This window comes from Anopheles cruzii, chromosome 3 (genome assembly GCF_943734635.1).
Source record: "Anopheles cruzii chromosome 3, idAnoCruzAS_RS32_06, whole genome shotgun sequence".
Lineage (NCBI taxonomy): Eukaryota > Metazoa > Arthropoda > Insecta > Diptera > Culicidae > Anopheles > Anopheles cruzii.
The window spans coordinates 34245552-34261444 of NC_069145.1; the positions used below are offsets into that span (position 1 = coordinate 34245552).

Consider the following 15893-nt stretch of genomic DNA (forward strand, 5'->3'; position numbering starts at 1 on the left):
ACGTTAAAACCTTTTGTAACGTCTAAATTTTGCTTCAAAATTGCTGATCTAGCTTATTCTCAGTTTAGTAATTTTATTAACAACGCCGTAATACTTTAAATTGTACCATCAAATTTTTATTTGAAATGATTGATAAACCATGGTTGGTTTCGTCATACTTAAGCGAGTTATTCTTATACGACCACGGGACATCTCTTTCTATTAGTTTGATCTAAGATAAGCAGTGGTGCTGCGGTGTTTTGTTTTCCAATATTATGCGTTTGTACACCAAACTATGACGTTCTTGGTGGAGTTCCAAAATGACATGTTCGTACACTGTCGTATCAAACATTTTTTCTTAATTATTTCGATTGCAGAAGTACGTGTCTATTGACTTTAGTTCACAACAATGTTTTTAATCTAATGACTTTCTGAATAATGATTAGGCTGGTTAAGGCAACTGGATGTTGACCTAAGACGTAAAACCCTATCAACAAACTCCGTGCTACTGTAAATCCAATTCCTTACGTACAATGGGGTAAGCGGTGGAATTCGCATGTGATGCTGTGGGAATCAAAAATCCATATCTAGTTCTAATTCCTAAAAATGGCAGATTCACTGTCCTGTACGTGGCAGTCGTCACCCTGGCAGTGTGGAACATTTGCCTTAACGATAGGTTGGGCTAAGGCTGCGGTCATAGTCGCGCCCTGTAGCCGGAGGAAGGCTCATCGAGACGGCACTATCGAGTCTGTTAAATAGAAAAGAATTTCACGGTTAACCTAACGCATTAGCACCATTTCCTGGCCATGGCCCTGTGTACTCACCGACGCGCTTCACTTTCCAACAAACTCGTATCGAGCGGATCCTGGGCCACGTTGCGCAACGAATCGCCGATAGTTTGTCGGAGCTGCTGCATTTCGCGCCCTGCACGTGAGCTCCGTAGAATGTATTGTTGTCGCCGTTTTGCCTCCTGTGCCAGTTGCTCCCGTAGCATCGATACTTGGTTCTCAAGCCGAGTCACTTGTTGTCGGTGCGATTGTTCGCGAGCATCGAGTAACCGTTCCGCTTGAACCTGTGCGCTGCGAAAGCGTTCAATATCACCGGCACCACCCAGACTACTGCTTTTACTAGGCGATTCGAGCAGCTTGGCCTTAGATCTCGCCAGTTCGGCTTCCTTTTCGGCAAGCATTGTCTCGAGACGACGAACTTTCATGCGCAATTCGCGGCCCTCTTGCTCGATCTGTGCGTGGTCAAGGCCACAGTTGAACCGAACCGTTGCACTCGATTCCAGGTTGGTGGTCGAGTCTAGTCGGTTGGAATCGTACTCTCCGCTCTTTTTCTCCGACCGGTCGTACAAGGAATGGCTGGCAAATTTGCTGCCGCCGTTAGAGGTACGCTTTTCGTGCTCCAGAGTGCGAATCTTCTCACTAAGCGCTTCCACCTTGTTACGTAGCTCGGTGCGCTCGCGTTGCATACTAAGCATTTGACGGGCGAGTTCTGTGTCTCCGCCAACTGCACCAGACCCAGAACCAAGGCCACCGGTGGCTGCTAGTTGATCACTGGTTTCTTGATTCCACTTTGCCAACCGCAGTTGACTTTCGAGGGTAGACTTTTGCACCTCACATTCGGTCAGCTGCTCTTGCAGCCGTGTGGTGCTGTCCTGGGCGGATTGATGATTTCGACGCAACTCGTTGATCGAATGCTGAGCAGCATCTAACCGTTCAGCTAGCACGCGCCGCTCGTTGTCGCTCTTTGTAAGCGTTTTCTGTAACTGCTTCAGTTTGTCTTGTTCGAGCGCGACCGTTTGCCCTTGGTTGGAATGCTGACGGTGTAAGCCAGCAATCTCGCCCCGAAGTTCCGTCTCCGTGATGGCAGCCGCCTGTAGGCGCTCCTTCAGTTGATCGACGGTACTCTTTAGAGCTACACAGCGATCTTCCAGCTGTGTCAACGATCTTTGCTGATTCTCCAGGCGCTCTTGCTGATTGCGTATCGTGCAGTCCTTCTCCTGCATGGCCATTTGCAAACGCTGGATGTCTCCCTCAAGTGCGACCCGTTGCAGATCAAGCTTAGAGGCGCGACCCTCGGTGCGACTCACTTCGTCCTGCAAGTGGCGCTTGTCCGACTCGAGACGGGCACCTGTTTGGCGACATTTTTCCAGTCGTTCTTCAAGATGCGCCTTTTCCTCGGTCGTGCTACCGAGCGATTGTTCTAACTGGGCGGCCTTTTCACGCACCGCCGTTAACTCTTCCGACTTTTGTCGCAACGTTTCCTCCACCGATTGGAGTGTGGTGGCTTTCTGTGCCAACTGTGCCTCTAGGTTGGTTTTAGCTTCGTGAATTGCACGATTGTGTTGTTGCAGTTTGTTGATTTTCGTTTCCAGGCGCAACTGGCCATCGCTAGCCTCCTGCAGCTGGTTACGTGCAGTGCACAACTGAGCCTTGTAATCATCTCGTTCGCGCTCAATGTGTGCAATTTGTTGCATTAGCGTACGTATACCCTTGCGAACCATCTCCGGATCGACATCGATCAGCACATTTTCGCCGGATAAACTTCGCGTATCGTGCTGCTGTCCGTGGTGTTGATGGTGGTGATGATGATGATGGTGATGGTGCGGCGGATACTCATCACGATCCGAACGGCTACCCCGGGCGGGACTGTAGCGCCGCGAAGGGCTCATCAACCGGTACGGCTGACTCACTGATCCGTCCATCTGTATGCCAGCGATCCGGCGTAACGTGTGACCGATCGAGCTGAGCTTGTTTTCAACTTCCTTCTTTTGCCCTTCGAGCTGCACCAACTGCTCATCCAGTGCTCGAACACGCCCCTCCGCTCCGCCCAGCCGTGCTTTCAACTCCTGTATCTGCTGTGTGGCGTCGGCCAAACAGACTTCCAGGTTGTGCTTCTGATCTTCAAGGCGTTTTTCACGACCGCGTCCTTCTTCCAAGCGAGTGCACAGGTCTTGCTCTCGCTGATGGAAGCGATGCTCGTCTTGATTCGCCTTGCAGCGAGCACGGCCCAGCTCCTGGCGGGTGGCACACAGAGTGCTCTCAAGATCGGCCATCTGCTTCTTGATCTGATGCAACTCCGCCAAAACGCGCTCCTTCTCCTCGTTCTCGTTCGTCAGCCGTGCCTGCAGTTCCTTTTCGCAGGCATCTTTTTGGCTAGTGTCCGTTTGGAACTTTTGTATGTCCGTTTGAGCCGTCGATAGTTCTTGGTTCAGTTTGCTCATGTTGTTGTCAGTTTCCTTCAGTATCGTTTGGAGACGTACCTTATCTTGCTCGAGTGCGTTACGAGTTTCCTCCAGTGCTGTTGGACGGGGAAGTTACAGTAATGATTCATCAATAATTTCCGTACAACATTCAGCATAACTGAAGGCAGCTTCCCGTTCGTGTACTTACACGAAATCTTTGCAACAGCATCCTCTATAGTGCGTGCCTGCTGCCGTCGCTGTTCTTCAACGCGCTTCACATGATCTCTTAGTTCCTTGTTACTGTCGGCGTACTTGTCGCGTTCAATGTTGCTGTCAGCCAGAGTGCGCCTCGTATCGGTCAATTCTTTACGAGTACCATCGGTGTGATTTTCGGCTACAATAAGAAACAAAATAATAGTCGATAAGAAAATATTTGGGATTTAGTAGAAAGTGCGTCTTCATGCAATTCCTCACATTCTTTCAATTTTCTCTGCGTATCCTGCAGCTGATGGTTTAGGCTATCGCAGCGATCTTCCGAAAGGCGTAACTGTACCTTCAACTCGTCGCCATCCTTTATTAGTGTATCCTTTTCCTCCCGTAGTGCTCCTGCAACAACCTCGAGACGATTAAGCTCCTCTTCTGCCCGTATACGCGCCTCCTCCATCTTAGTGCGCATCTTGCCAATCTCGTCCCGCAAGCACCCGATCGTTGTGCGATCTTTGTCCTGTCTGGCAGCCATCTCTCGCTTCAAACGATCACCATTTTCCAGTTCGTTCTTCAGCTCACGGGCGGTGGATTCCAGTTTCTCAATAACTGCCTGCTTGTCACGGTGGGCCATCAACAAGGACTGCTGTTTATCGTTTTCCGCCCGCAGAATTACTTCTTCATGCTGCTGGTTCAACGCTTCCAGGTGCAGCTGCAGCGTTTCGAACTGTTCGCGCAGCTGCTGAATTTCCACATCCTTGGCATTTTCCAATCCCTGTAGCGCCTGTTGCATGCGCTTCTCGAGAGTTTGGCGAATTTGTTCCTTTTCTTCGTTTAATTTCTTGATGTTTTCCTCACTGAACGTGCGCAGGTTTGACAGCTTCTGCAGGAATTCAGCTTCTTGGTTGGCCGCCGCGTTGGTGAGCTGTATTTTGATATCTTGAGCGCGCCGCTCAGCATTTTCAAGATCTTTGTTGAGGCGAGCAATTAGTGCCTTATGTGATTCCTGCTTTATCAAAAGATCCTGGTTTTCGCGTTCTAAAACTTCTTTTTTGGCTTCAGATTCTTCCAGTGACGTGTTGGTGTCGAAGAGTACGGCTTCAAGCGATTCCTTTTCACTGCGAAGAGAAGCTAATTGTTCCTGTAAAGTAAGCACAGGGCAGGGTTAGTTAGTCTTAGATTATATTTTAAACATGCGTCACACGAGCGCGTCGGTGGTGTAATGGTCAGCATAGTTGCCTTCCAAGCAGTTGATCCGGGTTCGATTCCCGGCCGACGCACAGAAACTTTTTTCCTTAACGCTAGTCGTTTACCTGCAATCTCTGCAACTCTTTTTCGTGTCCTTCAATTGACACCGTCTTCTCTTCACTTTCCTTTACTAGCTCTTCCAGAGACCGATTCAATCGACCGTTCATCTCGTTGGACTGTTCGAGCCGTTGTCTCAAGCGCATCACTTCTTCGCCGATAGTTTCCTTTTTACGAGAAATGGCCGCCAGTTGGTTGCTGAGCTCGTTTCGTTCTCGTGCAATGCAGCTTAATTCCTGTTCGATTTTATCCTTCTCCATTTCAAGACACTTTAGACGCTCGCTAATGGCTAGCTTTTCCGAGTCCATATCCAAACGCGCCTGCTCTGCACTGATAAGCTCTTTTTTAAGCGACGCCAAATCGGCACCTTGGTCTCCGGTCTGTGCTCGTAGTTTACCGCGTTCCTCGTCTAACTGAGTTAGCGTGGTTTTCAGTTGGCGTATTTCTTGCTCTAAATGTTCGTTCGAGCAATTACGCTTTTCCAGCACAGTCTGTAACTCGTTGCGCTCTCCGGTGACACGGTCCAGATCGAATTCCAAGTCCATTTTCTGTTTTTCCAGAATACTCAAAAGACCGTCTGACTCAATACGCTGCTGCTCGAGCAGGTCGCGCGAAAGGTACAGTTTATTCAGTTCCTCACGCAAAGTAATTGTTTCTTCACGTAGTCGGCTGCACCGCTCCTCTTCCGCTCTAAAATGTGAAGACGTAACGTAAAATATCAGTATGCAAACATTTAAAATTTTCTTAAGATAAAAAGCAACAAAAGTGTACTTGTGATATATAGCTCTTTAAGCACGCGAATTAGAAGGAAGCCTCGTAGCCGTGATCGTCTAGTGGTTAGGACCCTACGTTGTGGCCGTAGTAACCCAGGTTCGAATCCTGGTCACGGCAGTGTTTCTACGCATACGCGTATGCAAAAAACACTGTCACGGAGGGGCCAATCGTTCCGCGAACATCTTTTTCCCAGACTCTTTTTACGTTTTTTTACAATTTTGCAAGCATTTTAATAGGCAATACTTTCTCAAATAGTATTTTACCATGAGTTGATCAGCTAAAATGCTTTTAATGCCCCCTTTATGTATTTCTCTAATTCTTCCGTAACGAGTTCTGTCAAAAAACTTACCAGCCAAATGAAATGCCTTTTTGAAATGAACACAACTTTGAATTGTGGTAAATGCGGAATTTAATAAGTGTTATCTTTTGCCTTCAAATGAGCAACTTTGCAGAGCAATCTATACAACTACAATCATAATCATGAATCATTATGATTGGCTTGTAGAAGAACAAAGCCAGTAGCTGTTTTAAATAGGTGTTTGGAGCTGAGTTTTCCGAACGACCGTGTGGAAGATATTAAGGATTTTGACTATGAGCCCCCACTGGGAAGTGAATTGCCGATAATCTCCAACAATACTGAAATGTTGAACAGTTACATTGGTCTTACCTTAAGGTTAACTCTTGTAAATCTTTATCTTTGTGAACACGTTGTAGTTCCATTTCGATCATTTTCTTCTCTTCCTCCAGCGCATCGTACATTTTTTGCAGTTTGCTGTTGACGTTTTGCAACTTTTCGTAATCCGTATTCAAACTATCAACCTGTACCAATAATGTAGAGGGGCAAATAATGAGTATCACTTCTAACGAAAATGTAGCTTTCCCAGACGGGTGACCAAGGCTTACGATTGAGTTTAGTTCCGCTTTGCCGCGCTCCACCGTATGCTTGTCGGACCGCAATCCATCCAGCGTCTTCTGCAGACTGTCCCGCTCTTTGTACAGCTCCGAGAGCTGGTGGTTGGCCGAGTCCAGTTTTTCGCTCAGCTCGGAAACCTTAGCCGAAAGCACACCGCGCGTATGCTCGCAGTTCTCGAACTGCTTCTTCGTTGCCTTCAAGGCTTCGTTGTTTGTCTGCAGCTTCACCTGCAGATCGTGTATCGCCAATTGGTACTTATGCAGGGCAGCCTGGACTGCCGAGATAGTGCCTTCGGCGAACGCTTGTGACGTTCGCAAACCGGTGCTGCCCCCGATCCGCTTGGGAGACCGAGGGGCACTCGGTGCCACACCCGAACTGACCGGCTGCGATAGGTGCAGATGCTGGTGTCCTTCGCTCAGCTCTGCCGTTGCCGCGGCATTCGTTTCTGAATCCTGCACAACCGCATGAGCAATATCGCGCAGGGCGGTCTGAAGTCGCTCCAGCTCTTCATTCATCCGATGTGCTTGGGCCGCCTGATTGTCGGCCTGCGAGTAGCGTTCGTCTAGTAGCTTCAGCTCCTGCGCCATCTGCTGGAGGCGCTGGTCGCGGTGGCCTAGCTCCTGCTTGGCGGCTTCGTGCTGGAGCCGCAGCTCGCTAAGCTGTGATTTGAGATCCAAATTTTCCCGCTCGATATGCATCTGCTGCGCTTCCTACAATGCGTTACTAGAACCATTAGCCACTTTTAACGGGCCAGCCGGCGAAGAAAGGTTTACCTCGAATTTGGACGATTGCTTCAGATTCACCGCAACGCCACTGCAGGCACCCGAGGCCTCGCGACACGTGCCGGACAGCTCGAGATGCATACGGCCGAGTTCCACCTTGGTCGTAGTGGTCATCTCGTTGAACATACGGCGCACCTGCACGACTTCGCGCCACATCTTCAACAACCGCGTGTGCTCGTTATTGTAGTAATCGTTGAATGCCTAAAGCAGGGTGAGTTGAACGTAATGTGCGGAAATATCCTATTATACACCTGTTGCCGTTGTTGAGAGCGCCCATGGTACTGTGAAAAGCGGGTTCGTAACCAGGATCAGATTTTACCCAAACCGACCACAAAAGTCGTAACAGTTGGGTTGGCTGGCCGGAATCAAGCATCGAGCGCTTGGGCGTACCAATCATCACTTCCCGTTTTTTGAACCTAGCGAAAATGAGGTTTGTTCGCCGTTTTTAACCCCTTGCGTACGCGTTTCTTTAGCGATGTTTAAAAATGGCCAACTTGTTTCCAACCCTGAGATACATAAACACTTGCTGTGCTTCGCTTTCATGCGGAGTGTGTGTCTATAAATAGAACTCCCCTTTGCTTCGGCACGGTGTTCCATGCGGTTCCTGCACTTACCTGCTCCTCTTCCTTCCATTCGTCCTCCTTGCTCAACAACTCGTCGCGTAAACATTCCCAATCATTCGTCAGCTTCTGCAGATCGTTCGTTAGGGCTTCGTTGGTACGATGAGACTCTTCCAACTGCTGGCGCAGGCAGGAGTTCTCGACCAGAAGTTTTTCGCATCTACGATTGCCAGAATGACACACAGTACGGATTGTTGAAAGAACAGAACAAGAAACAATGCACACCGCGTGTGTGTGTATTCTCTTACCGCCTTCGTTCCTCGTCTAGCTGGTGTCTAACCTCGTCGTGCGAACCGTCCGAGTACTTCCGGCAGGGAGACTGCGACCGGGAACGCGATCGGGCGCGCTCCCGCGCAATCACGGGACAGGCCGTAGTCGGCAGACTCATTGGACCGCCAGCGTCGATGGACGGGCATACTCCACCGCCGCCGCCGCCACCAGCCTGTGGTGGAGACGGTGGCCCGTAATGATGGCGCGAGGACGGTGATGCGTCCCTGCTTGCCGCGCTATGATATCGACCACCAGCACCAACACCACCGCCACTTCCAGAACAAACGGCCACAGGCGGTGACGACTGCTCCAGATCCGTGCAGCGCTGTTTGTACTGCAGCACCTTCGCCTGTAAGCGACTGACGAGGGCCGCCTGATTGTTCTGCGCCTGTTTGTACGTATCCAGCCGTCGCCGGTAGTTGTTCGCTTCCTCCTGCAGCCGGTGGCGCAGTTCGTTGTTCTGCCGAATCAGAGCACTAGTGTCAGCCACACTAGGACCCGTCCCGACGCTGCCGCTGCTGGACGTCATCCTTGGAGCCGTTGATGTTGGTGGACCCGCAACGGCCGCACCGACAGCGGACGTGTCCAGGCGGCTTTTGTTGAACGGTCTTGAGAACGGTTTTTTCGCTCGATCACTCGAACTACCGAACCCGGCACTGGTTCCTCCTCCGCCGCCTTCCAAATGTCGCAGGCCTACACTCGGAGCACAATCCTTACCGCTCAACTGCAACAAAGCGAGACAAGATGGTGAAAGTACTTGATGAGATCCATCTTCCTATCTAGCGGAATATCGATGAACGATCGCCAGGGAACAACCTTGAACGAAACAACTTTCTTCATTCTAAAATAGACCACCGAATGATAGAAAAAACACGACCATCCTTTACACTACGACCACGCTCGACTGAGCGCTCACCGTGAGGCTGAGGTCGGAACTGCGGCAACCAGAAGTCTAATCAAAACTAAGCTCACAGAGAACGGTCAGTTGTTGGGCAGAAAATCGATATCCAGGACCCTTCCGAATGGGGGGGACGCGGTCCCCTATGCGGTGGTGCACACCGGCCTGTGGTCAGGTGAATAATTACGACAACATGAAACACGCCGTCGGCGAAGGGGTGCCGAATGCCACACGCTGTAAATCCTGCCAAGTACGGAGGAGGGCACATGGTTGAATGACCACCTGTCTGTGGATTGTGTCACGTGGCGTGAACATTTTCACGTGAGAAAATGGTCACTGTCCCACTTGAAACAAAAAGCTAAACGTAGGTAACAACGAAAAGGATTGATAAAATTGAAGGAAAAAAATGTGGAACGCTTCACGATTTTGCGTGTCATCCTTGCGCAGGGGCCATGCTAATCTTCTCTGTATCGTTCCAATTTTAGTATATGTCCAGCCGAAGCTAGGACGAAGAACATGCTACGGCATATCGTATATATACAACCGACCGCTTATTTCTGTTCTAGTGATGCATAAGCGATATTGATTTATAGCAGCGCCATCTAACGAGCATTTGGTAGCAGCTCGACGATTGGGCGTTGACGTTGTAGGGTTCCGTGTTTTGTGTGAAGAGATGCCGTTAAATGTATGAAATCAATTCTTTCCGCTTCTTAATTCTATTTCCATTGAACGACGCATGGCCGGGAAGGGAAAGCCTTTGAATCAACAAACTCGAAATTGCCATGGTTGTCACTTCAATTTGCTTCGTTTGATTATTTAGATGTTTCAGGAAAATAGGCGCACATCAATCATCACAGAACACTAATGGAACGCTAACTTGACGACAAAAGTATGTTTCCTTACAAGAAAGTTTTAAGAAAGAAAGTTTTGTTGTAAATAGCAAAGCAGAAACGCTTTTTCTACGATCGATATGTTGCCAAGCTAAGGTCAGAACATTAGTTCCATATACTGGTTTAGTAAACAACGCTACGAGATTTTTTCTTCGAGCAACATCGCATTCAGTTCAAGAATTAGTTCATATAATTTCCCTCTGACGCTAAAACCAATGGCAGTTTATAGCGGCATTGAGAATCATTCTTTCAGTCATTCCTTCTTACATACTGTAATGGAGTCGTAGTGATGGAAAATGAGAAAAGTTATGCTTTTACGTAGCAATTATATTTTAATGGTAATCATTACCTGTGCGGGAGACACAAGGGGGACTTGCTATAGTTTGGGATGGTGCCATTTTTCCCCCTAGTTTCTGCATCTTGTCCCAATAAAACAAACAACGATTATTCATCGCCAAGTGCATAAATAAGCGTTACCGTAGTAAATAAACTTACATTAAAACCATCCCCCCTATTTGGGTTTATTTGCTGGCCGCAAACACGATCGAATCGCGGTTTGCATGAGGGAAGTATCCAATTTAAAGATACGGAAGTAGAAACAACATAAATAGAACACGCTGCTCAATGAAGGCATATCGTCATGGTTGATTTGAAAATGAAAAAAGAAAGATTTTTATCGAATACGCTGAACAAATTCCTCTTCCTTATGACCACAGCCGTGTTTCGTGGCACGATTGACGATATTTACGAAAACCATCGCTCCCGTTCACGAGGCTTTTGCTGGATGTGGGGGACGGCGAGTTAACGGAACCCGGTAGGCTCGCGGTTCGCACAATTTTCCACTTATTTATTCACTTGTTTACGGGCTTTATTGAAAGGCACGCTAGAATGTTTATGATTATTTATGACAGGCGCGACTCGTTCGTGCATGGTTTCTGCTGGCGGTCTTTTGGGGGTTACACCCGATACTGAGGCATACGCAGGATGGCACTAGGATGATGTTTGTGCCCCTTTTGTGTGCGTCTGTCTCGTTTAGTCATTTTGTCCCAACCATTTTCAAGAAAATATTTGCAAACCCAATGTAGTAGCTTAGGGCAACGGGTCCTGGGAAGCTATTGATGGTTTCCAGCGACGGAACCTACACGGGAACCGTATGCTTCCGTGCTACCACCGCAGTCAACAGTCAGCAGCCAGCGCTGGGACGGTTTTGATTTATTGCCACCAAGCACTGTAGCTTCGCGGCCCTTTTGCCTGTATTAACTGAAAGAGTAGTAAAAGTTTTGCGGGATCGAAATTTGTAGTAAACAAAAATCGGTATATAGGCCAATCGCGACCACCAGTTCCGGTTAGTACGTTTGTGAGTGTGGTGGTGGTTTTGTGGACGAATTGGTTGCAAAATTTGATCGATAGAATAGAAAGGAAGCAAAGCAGCGTGGCATCGTAAGCCATCGAGTAGTCCGAAGCCTAGAAGCAGAATTGTTCTTTTACCAATACCCCAAAATGACGTCAACCGTAGATCATTACCGATTGCACAGATTGATCGGCTCCAACAATAAAGATGTCAGTGGCAGTGCATAATGTTGCGTGCTAAAGTTTAAGTTGATGTTAATACGGTTCTGGCAGATTAAAACATTATGTAGATTGCTTTCTAGCAGATTGAACAACAACAAAATCGTTCTGCTACATATTGAATGATTGCATGATTCGCACATGATATATCTGGTTTAAAAGTCGAATCAGGCATTGAAATACATTATGTAAAAAAAAATATTTGAAATCTCCTAAACAACAACTAATCAAAATTATTCATACCATTGTTTTTATCACCTTCAAGAACCTTTCGGAGATCATAAGTGGCAAAGGTTATCGAATTTAGAGCCTCGTTCAGTCATCAATAACAAAACGGCGAGACCATCTAGTTGCTTATCGCCAAAAACAATGTTAATTCGATGATTTGGGCTGCCTATTGCAAAGCACTCCGACGTCCCGAGTAGAGCAGTAACCCTGCTAGAAACAGGAGCACATACCCGAACGGCACCGATTACGATGCGTCTGCAAAGTTTTATGAATGTGCTTAACCACACAGTGGCCAAAGACCCGCGCAATCGTTACGATGCCAAGAACATGCCCTATTGACGGGTGTTCCGGACTCTTTGTATATAACGAACCCAGATTTGCGGTCAAACCGGATGTAGCCCCATGGTACGCTGAAACAGCGATTGACGTTGCTGTCTTCTTTAATTAGCGCACCAGTACATCGCGTGCCAGCTCGGCGAAAGCAATCATCGCCAATCAAAACTATACCTCGCACAAGCGCCAGCGCCCTCGGCTTCAACAGTCCTGTTTCCCCGTCCCCGTGGGAATGCTCCGCCCGTTCCGCCACTAGAGTCACGGACCATCCATCGGAGGCCCCGGCATTCTAGACCAGACCAAATGGAAGGATTATTTTTGACAGTTTACTGACAGCATTCCCGGGGACGAGCAACAGGTAGCAGCAGCACGTTGGAAAAAAGTCGATTTTTTCTCTTTCGCTCGCACCATTGCTGGGTTTTTGCAAAGGACCAGATTGGCTGGCGCCTACGGCTGTGTCGGTCGCGGGGAATAGCGTTGCTTTGATTTCTCATCGGATGGTTCGCTGCCGACTCAGTGCGCGGACGGTATTGGAATGGCGAAAACGAGGAAAGTGTAGCAACAGAGAGGCAGTGGCCACGCTTATCAGCAAATCGAAGAAACCACATTTAACCGGTTCTACTGCGTTGTGCTCGGCAGTTTGTTCGCAGCGCAGACGATCATCAAATCATCTCCCGCCTATCCGGCAACCGCGCGAATCATTAACCCTAGCGGGGGTAAAAGTTAGTTCAGCATGTTTCAGCATCGAACTACGGACTTTGAACTTTGCGCTGGGTAGTCCATGGTTGCTGCGATGGAATTTGTATTGTTTTGGAATTTCCTAACTTACAGCTAACATGCTTGCCCATCCTCTCCAAGCAAGTGTTCCAAAAGGTGATGCAACATTAGATTCGCTGGTTGTTTGCTTAATTAGAACGCTCAATCGAATTCCCATGGGAATTAGGTATTGGAGCATTTGATTATTTTTGGTTAATTGGGTGATTGGATGAATATTTACAATTACACGTAGTTTATGGAGATGTATAGAAAAGTATTTGCTGTACAATGTCTATCCAAGCTAGCAAGGTAATCAGAGTTTGTTCTTTGGAAAGCTTAGTACTCCTTATACTGAGAGTCTGAGTATAATTACTGGCTTTTTACTTACCAGAGTAACAGTGAGCGCAACATTGAGGTTTTAAACCTTCACAATCTAACAGCGCTAGTTTGAATGTTCATTTCAATCAAACAAAATATCCACAAATATGATTTCTGTAGGGTTTTTTGTATACTTTAAGTGTCAAATTACAGGTTTCCACACCGCATACCGCATGCATCTTTAAAGGAAAAAGATGCATTCAAGATGGTACCCGTCTAAGAACCATTCCCGGAACGATTGTGCCTAATTAGAGTTATTACTACGGATCTGTCAGTAGCCAACATTTGTGTGGTCGTACTGCAGGCGATCTTGGTCGGAATCTCTGCTCCACGAACGGCCGTTCGGGCCAATCTGTTAGTGATGCAATTTTACCTTGGAAAACGACTAGCTCGTACTATGACAGGCTTATCTGGAAGGAGTAGCAACAAAATAAAACAAAAAAAAACCGTTCCAACCGCGATGAGTCCAAAGTGTATATGTTTTGTTACGTGCAGCCGCTCAAGTGGAGCTCCAAAGAGTGGACCAAGCCTTGGGCCGGCCACGGTGCTCCGGTGGCATTGAGAAGAAGGAGCTCGCGGTCCGCGCGATTTCATCAGCTTTCGCGTCTGCGTAGCAACAAGAATCTCTCCACCAGGATGCGCGCCACCCGCTCTTGATGGGCTTGGCTCGATCGGAGAAAATCTTGGCTCAAAAGCCGGAAGAAACAAGATTCGCTTATCGTCGCGCCACGCGCACTTCGCACCGTGTGAACAGTGCCGCCAACATCTCGTTCTCGTCGCCATCTCGTCACTCTCTATCATCATCGCCATCGTGTCATCATCGCCGCCCGCATGGCGATCACGTGCTGGTGGCGGCGTTGGTGTGTGCGCCGCCCATCGGCAGCATCGTTTAGCGCCACCCTACAGAACATTACGAACATGGCGACCATGGGGCTCCTGGGACATGCGAAGGAAGCTGGTACACCGAGAGGTTTAGCAGCATCCGCGACAGCTCCGGAACCGGACCACCTCTCATAGGCATGGCTTACTGATAGCTGCTGCTGTGAGTGTTCGAATTTTGTCAGTGATCCGACGCTCGATCGATTCCTTCACTGCCGAGAACGTCCAGCGTGTTTCGGGTCCGGTTCGCACTGTAGTGCACACCGAGCAGCAACAGGAACACCCAGAGATAAGGGATCGGTGCATGTTCTTCGGACCTGCTTCATTTGCTGTGTTTGCCGCCAATGGTCGCGGGAGGACGGCACCTAGCACGTACGGTCACTTATCAGGAGGATTTTGCAGTCATGCAATCGAGAGCTGATTTGGTAGACCGAACAGGATCCTGCATTGACACACATCGCCTACTAGGCACATGTGGCTGTGTACGCTGACATTGGTTTGTTGCCATCAATAACCAGCGACCAACTTCCCGGTCACTCCCGCCACTGGCCTCCGTCTAGAGTGGGGACCGCACCCATGTGCCACGCTAAAACAAAATAAATCACCTGCGTGGAACCGTGGAACCCACCCCACCTCGAACCTGGTCCCTCTCCCGTTGGGTCCCGACGTCAATGCTGGGAAAATAATAAAAGGTTACTACGATCACGCTACTCCTCGCACTGGCTGACGCCCAGTAACATTTGTCAACCCGCATGAAACGCCTACACGGGGTCCGGTGGGGTGTCTTGCAGGATAAAACGGAGTGTTTCTGGTCCCATTTTGACAACGTACCACACAGCACAACATAAATTCGACTTTGAGTTCGAGTTGATAATCGATACACCGACGAAATCGACGCGGTGCTTGGTTTCGTGGACAGGTCGGTTCGGTTCGTGTTAGATGGTCATTGGGAGTGGTCCATTTGGAGTGGTCGCTTCGTTCTCGTACGCAGATGGAAGAGCCACAGTCACTCTCGTCCCGGCAAGATTAAGATCGGTCATCTGGCATGCCAAGAGTTTGTCTCTGCAAGCGTGATGTGTGACGTAACCCGCGTGGGGATGGTTTGCTTGACGTTTAACATTAGAAGCGCCCCGGGTTTCCGTGACAAATCCACCGATCGACACCCGCAAAAAACCAATCAATAACTTACGCGCGACATCACGCTGACGTTGTTGCGAAACTTTTGGAAATGCTCCAGCAGATACACTCGGCACTTGACACAGAACTGCTCGAAATGCTGCACGCCACCACCGGCAGGGACGGCTTGCGTCGACGGAGAACGTTCGAAGATGAGTCTAACCGTGGCCTGTTCGTCGCGGTCGGTCGTCGCACTGGCCGCTGGCCGAAGAAAGCGAGATGCCGCGGTCGGCTTCAGCGTGGCCGCACCACTACGGCCCGCTGCAACCGGCGGAAGCTTCCGGTTCCGGTCGTGGGGCACTCTCAGCCAGCCCTGACCATCGGCCGCGAGAAACAGATAGTCCAACAGCTCACTATTATCGACACCAACCGCGGCCACAATACGCTGCTCTGCCTGCGCTTGCTTTCGGTCCGCTCCGGATGACAACTGACGAGGAACTGAACGGTGCGAAGATACATCGGCCCCTTTTCTAACGGGCACCCCGTTACGTGCGAGGAGCGACTGTTGGTGGTTGTTGTTGCAGAAGATAATTTGTTTATCGTTCACCTTGGTAGCGAAGCACAGATCGCCGATTTCGACAAACGACACCTTCACAGCGCTACTTCCTGACATGCGCCGTTCCAGCGCCACGGCCTGCTCGAGCAATTCCAGGCAGCGGCTTCCGGCCACCGCGGATGTTTGGCGCGCTGTTGACAACCTCGCCGGGGCTCGGTTCTCGCTGGCCCGCCCCTCGCCATTGGCCGTCGGT

The 15893-nt window shown here is 49.1% G+C and overlaps 1 protein-coding gene and 3 non-coding genes across 4 annotated transcripts; 2 read left to right on the forward strand and 2 right to left on the reverse strand.

Annotated features, from left to right (window-relative positions):
* Positions 1–157: 157 nt before the first annotated feature.
* LOC128272353 (rootletin) lies at positions 158–15772 on the reverse strand. The gene is made up of 11 exons (XM_053010144.1): positions 15158–15772; positions 8016–8761; positions 7762–7927; positions 7139–7348; positions 6356–7075; positions 6120–6271; positions 4687–5368; positions 3644–4514; positions 3378–3563; positions 804–3285; positions 158–727 (listed from the first exon to the last, which is right to left on the reverse strand). The coding sequence occupies exons 1-11, from the start codon at positions 15755–15757 to the stop codon at positions 646–648; spliced, it is 6897 nt and encodes a 2298-aa protein (XP_052866104.1). The 5' UTR covers positions 15758–15772; the 3' UTR covers positions 158–645.
* Trnag-ucc (transfer RNA glycine (anticodon UCC)) lies at positions 4582–4653 on the forward strand. The gene has a single exon. It is a non-coding gene; the product is annotated as a tRNA-Gly (tRNA).
* On the forward strand, positions 5498–5569 carry Trnah-gug (transfer RNA histidin (anticodon GUG)). Its single transcript has one exon. It is a non-coding gene; the product is annotated as a tRNA-His (tRNA).
* On the reverse strand, positions 9338–9444 carry LOC128275801 (U6 spliceosomal RNA). The gene has a single exon (XR_008269339.1). It is a non-coding gene; the product is annotated as a U6 spliceosomal RNA (small nuclear RNA).
* Positions 15773–15893: the final 121 nt, after the last annotated feature.